The 8847-nt window shown below is 39.0% G+C and overlaps 2 protein-coding genes across 2 annotated transcripts; both read right to left on the bottom strand.

The window, feature by feature from the left end:
• Positions 1 to 882: 882 nt before the first annotated feature.
• On the bottom strand, positions 883 to 1968 carry LOC124889566. The gene is made up of 2 exons (XM_047401516.1): positions 1815 to 1968; positions 883 to 1718 (listed from the first exon to the last, which is right to left on the bottom strand). Exons 1-2 carry the CDS (start codon positions 1966 to 1968, stop codon positions 883 to 885), a joined length of 990 nt encoding a protein of 329 aa, XP_047257472.1.
• Positions 1969 to 3694: 1726 nt separating this feature from the next.
• On the bottom strand, positions 3695 to 4438 carry LOC124889565 (E3 ubiquitin-protein ligase Praja-1-like). Its single transcript, XM_047401515.1, has one exon. The coding sequence runs from the start codon at positions 4436 to 4438 to the stop codon at positions 3695 to 3697; it is 744 nt and encodes a 247-aa protein (XP_047257471.1).
• Positions 4439 to 8847: the final 4409 nt, after the last annotated feature.

Raw genomic sequence — 8847 nt, 5'->3', positions numbered from 1 at the left:
TACCCCATAAGAATTCTCTGCATTTTCTATCAATTTCTTTTAGCACACTCTGTGGAATTATGACCACGGTGCCCCAAAAGTTGTAAATCGAGAAGAATACTGCATTAATTATCTGTAGCCTCCCTGCATAGGATAGTTGTCTCGTGTACCCTACCGAAATCCTTTTAGTGATTTTCTCTACTAGTTGTACACAATCCATCTTATTCCATCACTTTGAAGAAAGTGGAAGGCCAAGATATCTAATAGGCAGGCTTCCTAAGGTGAATCCTGTACTTATCAAAATGTTTTCTTTTGTTGGTTCATCTATTCTAGCTAAAAAGATATTTGACTTCTGTAAATTTGCTTCTAAACCAGTCACCTGACTGAAGAGTCTCAGAGCCTCCATTACCCAATTGATAGACCTTATATCCCCTTTACAGAACAGCATTAAATTATCTGAAAATATGAGATGGGTGAGCTTAGTAGTCTGACACATGGGGTGGAACTGAAAGTCCTCCACCTCATACATCTTTCTCAATTCATGACCAGCTGTACCAATGAGGGTGGAAACCCATATCTCTTCAAAACTTCCTTGATAAACTCCCAGCTAACCATATCATAAGCTTTCTTTAAATCAATTTTCATTAGGCATCTTGGTGTTGTTTTCCTCTTATAGTGCCTTAAGAGGTCATGACAGATCAACACGTTGTGAATCAAGGATCTCCCTTCTCTAAAAGCCGTTTGATTATTCGCCACAATCACTGTAATAACTTTTCTCAGTCTTGCACTTATCATTTTTGAAATGCATTTGTAGATAACATTACAACAAGCAATTGGTCAGAATTAGTTTGCTAAAACAGGTGCTTCAACCTTTGGAATTAAAGAAATTACTATAGCATTCAGTTAATTGAGTAGTCGTCCATTCCCCATGTATTCTAGTACTGCTTGTGTCACATCTGGCCCCACTATACTCCATGCTGCTCTTAAAAACCCACTCCCATACCCATCTGGACCCGGACTCTTATTTATGTCTATGTTGACCTCCTTTTGCGTGTATGCCTGGACCAGCGTCAATTGCTCCTCAGTATTTAGTATAGTACCCTGTCTTAGTATTCCAGCATTTGTTATCTCCTTTCCTTGTTCCTTCTTTCCAAGTAATTTTTGATAGTATTCAACAAATGCCTCTGCAATAACCTGTTGGTTAGTCTGTAGCACTCCATTTTTGTCCCGCACCTGAATAATGGTATGTTGTAGTCTCTTGTGTTTAATTACAGCATGAAAGAACCTTGTGTTATCATCTCCGAGTTGCAACCAATTTATTTTACTTCTTTGTTGTAGAAAACATTCATCCAAATATGATGTTCTTCTGAATTTTTGATACATCCTTTTTTCCTGCTCCTGCAGTTCTTCATCTAGCGGCTGTATATGTAATTCAGCCTGGGCCTTTCCTAGAGCTATTTTATCCTCGTCTGCCTCAGTAATAATGTTCCTAAAATGCTGACTGTTCAGCACTCTCAACTGCTTTTTCATTGCCTTCAATCTCTTTATAATTCTGAACATTTGACACCCTTCCACGTTTTGATTCCAACCCTCATTCACTATATTCATAAATTGCAGGTGGCTGGTCCACACATTACAAAATTTGAAAGCTGGTCTTTCCATTCTTAGCTCATTGATTAAAGAAATTTTTACAGGGCAATGGTCGCTCAGCCCCTCAGCCATGAAGTTGGCACTATATGCTGGCATATTGACAATTCACTCATCATTTACAAAGACCCAACCTATCTTGGAGAAAATCCTCACATCTCCTTTGTCATTCCATGTGTAATTATTGCCTTGTCTGGGTAATTCCACAAGTTCACACTCCTCCACACAAGCTTGAAATTCCACTATCTCTGCCATACTTACAGGATTTACCCCAATCCTATCATCAATATGCAGTACTTCATTGAAGTCACCCATCACTATCCAAGCAAGATTATTTCCCATCTTCACATTTTCTAAGTAAGTCCATAACCCTCTTCTTTCCCCCTTGAGTTGAATGCATAAACCACACTCACCAAGTGCTCTGTTTGAGTTTTGTGATTTTTTACTCGATAAGTGATAGCTTGGGCACAACTTGTCATCATCTGCACCTGGAAGTAGTCAGCTCTCCACGAGATCCACACCCTGCCATTATAATGATCAATATGGTTGGTACAGTACTCCCAACCTCCAAACATGCTTCCCGCCACTCTGGCTATATTACTTACCTTAATTTTAGTCTCTACAAGACCTACTAAACCAACATTCTCTTTATTACAAAGGAGCTTGATCTCTTTTTTTTTGTTAGGGGCATGCCCCTAACGTTCCAGCATAACAAATTATCCATTCGCCTTGGGGATTTTCATCCCACCCCCCTTGTGGTCTGCTTCATTATCCTGATTCTCAGCTGTCTCTGCGAGTACTTCGAAAGTATTTTTTTGCATTACCTCAGTTGGTTTTGGGACCTTGGGACTGTGACCTCTGCCGAAGTGGACTTTCTGATCTTGTACCTCGTTGGATCCATCCTACAGTCTTTCCACTTGCCTCCAATGACCCAGCTGTACCACTAGGTCCTTCCCCTGCATCTGCTCTATTTGATAGTGTAGTTGCTGCCTTATGTTTACCTATGTTGTTCAGTTTCTCCGTTGCTTCCAATTGTTTCTCAACTGCCTTGTGTCTATTTTGTTATTGTGCCTCCTTTTTCCTCTGGTTCTCTGGGAATTAGGAGGATTTTTCTTCCTACATACACCTTCATCGTGCCCATACTGCTTGCAAAAGTTACACAACATTGGTTTCCAGTCATACTGGACTTTTTGTTCCACCAATTCACCCCATTCATTCCTAAAAAATACTTTCTCTGGTAGTTTATCTCTCATCTCTACTTCAATACGTAGCTTCGCAAAACTCAACCCTATCTTCTTTTCCGTGTTAATATCCACCATTAATGGTTTTCCAATCAAACTCCCAATTTTGCTCAACCCTTTAGCGCTCCAGGACTTAAAATCCAACCCCGGTAGTTTCACCCAAATAGGCACTGTATACAGCTCTTCTCGAGTGAATTCCATTTCTGGTGACCATGCTTTGACAATCAGAGGTTTATTATCGAAGTGGTAGATCCCCCCTGCAAAACCTTATCTCTTCCTTCCTTCGTGTCGAATCGCACCAACACTACGCCATTTTTCAACATCGAGACCTTGTTTATTCCATACTTCCCCCATTGACGTTGAATGTAACCGTTTAGTATTGAGAATGGTGGATGTGCTCCTAGGACGTAGTATACAATTGCGTGTTTCCAGTACTCTATCTCTGAGCTGATATCCTCAATTTCAATCTCACATATTTCCTCTTCACCTTGTTTCTCCGGTGATACAAATTCGAGGTTAAACCCGGTATAACTTGTTTTCAAACCAAACGACCCCTTAATATATTAGGCTTTTAAGTGCGATATAACTTGAACCTGTCATAATGCAAAATAACAAAAATTTATCCTATATTTCTGCAAGTGGCTATATCTAAAGTTAAAACATAATATCATCTTCAAGCAGTTAGATCACAACAATTCTCTTGCTAAGGGAACGTAAATGGTAATTTTTGTAGCCCTTTGAATGTTCAACTAGAATTCTGGATATGTTATACATGTTGCACACATAACTGGTAAACATTATTATAGTTTTCCTTAATTACATCTCAGCTACGATTCTAATTCAGAAGTTGGCATATTATAGCGACAAACAGGGCAATAATGGCTCTTGTCTAACCAGTTCTTAATGCAGTCTCCATGGAACACATGCGAGCAAGGCACGCACACGATCTTTCCTTCGAGTTTTTCAAAACAGATGACACATTCATCATTCAAACATTGATCTTCATCGATCTCCATTCTCTCTGGCAACTGCATTATCGATGTCGTACTAGCAGGTACCATCCCCCCATTCAAGTGCGACGATGGTTGTTCTAGCCTCCCATCCAAAATATATTCCATTTTCAAGGTCAAATCAACGATCATCTCCAAGTTTTGGCAATTAGTACCGCCCTTGTTCAACTCAACGTCAACAAATTTATGTATCTGAAATATCATACTACGGATGAGAACATCACTATAAACCTCATAATAATCGCCCCAGTTGTTGAGATTTCCTTCAAGGACACGGTAGAAGACATCGCACGACAAGTATTCATAAGCGCAAAATTTGAGATGAAATGATTTGGTGTCAGTTCTATGAGATTGAGCCATATATACGAGTTGTGAAGGACTATGAGGTTGTCTATACCAAATGTCATGTTCAGTAACAAGGAAAAACTGAAGGACTAACTGGAGATGTTTTGTGCAGCCGGCTATCGTTTCTTTTCTTAATTCCTGTGGTTGTGGTCGAACTAAGCAGCTTGCTTTCGCCCTCACATGGTGACGGTGCTGTTCGAAAATAGGAGTCTCCATGGAAATTAAACTCAACCCATGTAGTCTTTTTAGCTGAAACAAGAAACAAAACCAGGACAAACTCAAATTAGGATACAGAAAGGTTCGCTAGACGCTAATTAGGGAAGGCCTAACAAATTAAAAGGAAAACAAAACAAAAGTACTAGATCGAATACCTTTTCCAATAAAAATGAAAAATAAAGATTCAATAAAGCTATGTTGCTTGGACTCTTCGAAAATGTCATCGAGTGCATGTCAGATCCTTCAAAAGTAGTGCATTTTTGTAGATCCAACACGGGTGCGGCCACATTTTGGAGAGTCCGAGCAGCTTAGCAATAAAGTAACTCCGGGAAGAACTACTTGAGTCAAGAAATTAATAACAACCAGCTTTCAGGCTACACAGAAATTCACAACAGCAAAAAACATACCGAGTGTAGCGCCCAAAAGTGAGGTTTGGGTAGGGTAGGATACACACAGACCTTACCCCTACCACCTTTGTGGGGCAGAGAGGTTATTTCCGGTAGATCCTTGGTTCAAAAGAAGTGAAACAAAGCAAAGAAAAGAAAATAATGACATCAAAATATCAAGATGAAAATGCGAAAGAAGCAACATGTGGTAGTAAAAAGATGAAGAAAAAGATACTACGTGAACCAAGGCCCCTCAATGTCAAAGTAAAACTGTTTCATGTATGAAATATTGCTCCTATAATCTCATTTGCAAATAAGCTGCAATCAGTAAAGACAATTAATGCTTGATACTGCAACTTCTACATCAAAAACTCTGTTGTCCAAAAACATTGTATGCAAGACCTCAAAACCCTCTTCATGAACAGCTAAGAGCCTAAGTAGTGTAGTGGTTATTATGGTGCAAAAATAGTTCTTAAGGAACTCAAGAATCAAGAAATTGTCCACAAATCTTTGAAAAATTTTGTTCTTTTTCAATTGGGACAAGTGCGATAGAGGACGAACGGGAAAAGGGGCAAAAATTCCGAGAACAATACCCAATTACAGACCTTCAGAACTCTAAAGTGTCACGACATCTAGCAAACGTCCTTTGAAGCAATATGGAATTTAAAAAAAGAATGATGACAAATATTCAAGAACATCCATAAATAGAATCAGTTAGGAAAAGAGTTAAAGGCATAAATAATTCTAAAACAGCCATAAGAAAGTTCAATAATTTCTGGAGTTAGCGATGATAAAACAAATACAATATATGGAATTCGAAGAGGAATAGAAAATCCCTGAAGCAAGAATGCTTACGGGACAAGAACCAGAAACAAAGGTTTAACAAATGCAGAAGAAGGAATATAACAATCTGAAAGTATAGATAATTGATATGAAAGAATGAGATAAGTGTAAATCATGTGTCTGAAGACTACACATGTAGGAATGTTAGTTTAGAACAGTCGCTACGCTAATTTTAAAACTAGTCGACAAAAGGATAACTACAACAATAACATACTCAGTATAATCCAACAGGTGAGGTTTAGGGAGAGATACACAGCCTTATTCCTATGTTGAAAAGGTAAAGAAGTTGTACCTTTTTTTCCCTCAAGGGTTGGGGTTGGGGTGTATAATAGCTTTTTTTTTTTTTTTTTCGTTTTCAGACAAACACTAGGCTCGAGTAAGGCATATTAAAAAAATAAGTATGTAAAGGAAATGCACGAAGAAATCATGTTGAAAACAATGAAGAGAGAACGGGCACAACAACAAATAATACAATAACTGAAGCAAAGAAGCAATATGTAATACTAAAATCAAAGAATAAGATACTAAGAGAGTAATAATAATAATATTCGAAAGGGAACAAAACAACGCTCAACTACCTACAAATCCTCAACCGCCACTTCTTCCTATCTAGAATCATGTCCTCAATAAGCTGTACGTATGTCATATATCACCTCTCTTCAAAACTTCTACAGCATATCTCTCACACCTCACTGAGCATTTGAGCATCTTTTCTTCACATGACCAAACAATCTGAACCGTGCATTCTCGTATTGTCCACCTTGGGAGTCCCTCAGAGTCGGATCCAGAATTCGAAGTCTTCAGATTCCAAATAGACTCATCGATTAAACCAATTGGAGACTCCAAATCCTAGATGCAAAGCCAGCTTATAGCCAAGGGTTCATCTGAACCCTCTTCGGCGAAAAACTACACTATTTATACATATTTAAATTATTTTTTATATGGTATATATTAAAATCTATTCGACTAGTTCGTGCGTTTACTTCTGTCGATTTTGAACTGCTTCAGCTTTATACTTACCTATTTTTCTTCAAAAAGCAAAAGATTGTGACTTCTCACAATCTTTGGCCTCAATTTTTTGTACTATTTCAAAGCTTACAATTTGAATTTTGAAATAGAGTAGACATTAAAGTGGAAAATAGAGTTAGTCCATTTCTTGAAACATAAAATAGCAAGGTTAGTAGAGTAACATTTAGGAAACTAAAAAAAACTTTCAAGTTACAGACTTCCAAAGGGCTGAGGAATGCGGTTGAGGATGACTGACCAAGAAATCCGATGGGATTGGCGGAGCGGCTTTAGGAAGAAGAACAAGTTCGATGACTGAACAAAGGTTTTTTTCTTTAATTTCATGAAAGAGAACAACAACAACATATCCAGTGTATTCCCACCTAGTGGGGTCTGGGGAGGGTAGAGTGTTCCCAGACCACACCACTATCTCAAGAGAAGTAGAGAGGCTGTTTCCGATAGACCCCCCGGCTTAGGACCAATAACAGTATAACCAATACAAAAAGTAAGAGCATATAAACTAGTATGATACACAAAACAAACTAACAGTATAACAAATACAAAAGATAAGTGCATAATAAACTAGTACGGGATGCAAAAAATCCAACACCACTAGCCCCAAAAACTACAGCCATAACACTACGAACCAGAAACTCTAGACCCAAAGGAGCACTCCCCTATTACTACCGCCGCGCTCCCACCCCCTAACCCTCTACCCTAATTTGCGTCCCACACCTTCATATCAAGGGCCATGTCCTCTGTAAGTTGTAATTGCTTCATACCATGCCTAATCACTTCCCTCCAATATTTCTTCGGTCTACCTCTAGCCCGCCTAAAACCATCAATAGCCAGAGTCTCACACCTCCGCACTGGAGCATCAGGGCCTCTACTCATCACATGTCCGAACCAACGTAGCCTCACTTCTCGCAACTTATCCTCCACCGAGGCAACTCCCACCTTTTCCCGAATAATCTCATTCCTCACCCTATCTTTCCTGGTATGTCCACACATTCATCGCAACATTCGCATCTCTGTCACCTTCACCTTTTGGATGTGGGAGTTCTTAACTAGCCAACACTTCGCTCCATAAAACATAGCCGCCCGGACTACCACTCTGTGGAACTTACTTTTAAGCTTCTGGGGCACCTTCTTATCACAAAGGACTCCCGAAGTGAGCCTCCACTTCAACCACCCTGCCCCAATACAATGCGTGACATCCTCGTCAATTTCACTATTATCCTGAATTATAAACCCCAGATACTTGAAACTCTCCCTCTTCTGGATGGCTTGAGAGTCTAGCTTCACAGCTACTCCATCTTCTTGCGACATATCACTGAACTTACACTCCAAGTACTCCGTCTTGGTTCTACTAAACTGAAAACCTTTAGATTCAAGCGTCTGTCTCCAAATATCCAACATATCATTAACTCCACCTCGAGTCTCGTCGATCAGAACCACATCATCTGCAAATAACATACACCAAGGCACCTCCCCTTGAATATATCGCGTCAAAACATCCATCACCAAGGCAAATAGAAACGGGCTAAGAGTCGATCCCTGGTGCAACCCTATCAAAACTGTGAAGTGCTCCTAATCTTCACCTACCGTTCTCACACGAGTCTTCGCACCATCATACATATCCTGAATCGACCTAGTGTACGCTACGGGTTTCCCTTTAGCCTCCAAGCACCTCCACAAAATCTCCCTGGGAACTCTGTCATATGCCTTCTCTAGATCAATAAACACCATGTGCAAGTCCTTCTTCCTCTCTTGAAACTACTCCACTAATCTCCTCACAAGGTGAATGACCTCAGTGGTCGAACGGCCAGGCATGGAACCGAACTGATTCTCAGAGATCGTCATGATCCTCCTCATCCTCAACTTTTAATTTTATAAACAACTGCTAGTAGTAAGAAATTTATTAAAAAAACAAAAAGCCACAAACAACTAAATTAAATTAGTCAAAAATAAATGAATTAATAAAAGTTACTAATAACTAAAAATAAATAAATGAAATATAGTTTCACTGATTTAGTATCTTTTAAATTTTTTTTCTTTCTATATATTCGAAGAGTTGTTTCAACATGTTAGGTTAAAGGTATTAATAAAAAGCATGAGGGTATAATAGTCTTTGTAAGTAGAATTAGCTTGTTCATGAAAGTTGTCTTTAATGCT

This window comes from Capsicum annuum, chromosome 12 (assembly GCF_002878395.1).
Source record: "Capsicum annuum cultivar UCD-10X-F1 chromosome 12, UCD10Xv1.1, whole genome shotgun sequence".
In the NCBI taxonomy this organism is placed as follows: Eukaryota; Viridiplantae; Streptophyta; class Magnoliopsida; order Solanales; family Solanaceae; genus Capsicum; species Capsicum annuum.
This window is presented reverse-complemented; position numbering and strand designations above follow the sequence as displayed.

What these genes read in the sequence shown, in the direction of transcription:
- LOC124889566 (XM_047401516.1), bottom strand. Translation starts at nt 1,968, where the DNA reads ATGGGAAATAATCTTGCTTGGATAGTGATGGGTGACTTCAATGAAGTA. An exon ending in TGTGGAATTACCCAGACAAG is followed by an intron (nt 1,719 to 1,814) that starts GCAATAATTACA and finishes TCAATATGCCAG; the next exon opens with CATATAGTGCCAACTTCATG.
- LOC124889565 (XM_047401515.1), bottom strand. Translation starts at nt 4,438, where the DNA reads ATGGAGACTCCTATTTTCGAACAGCACCGTCACCATGTGAGGGCGAAA.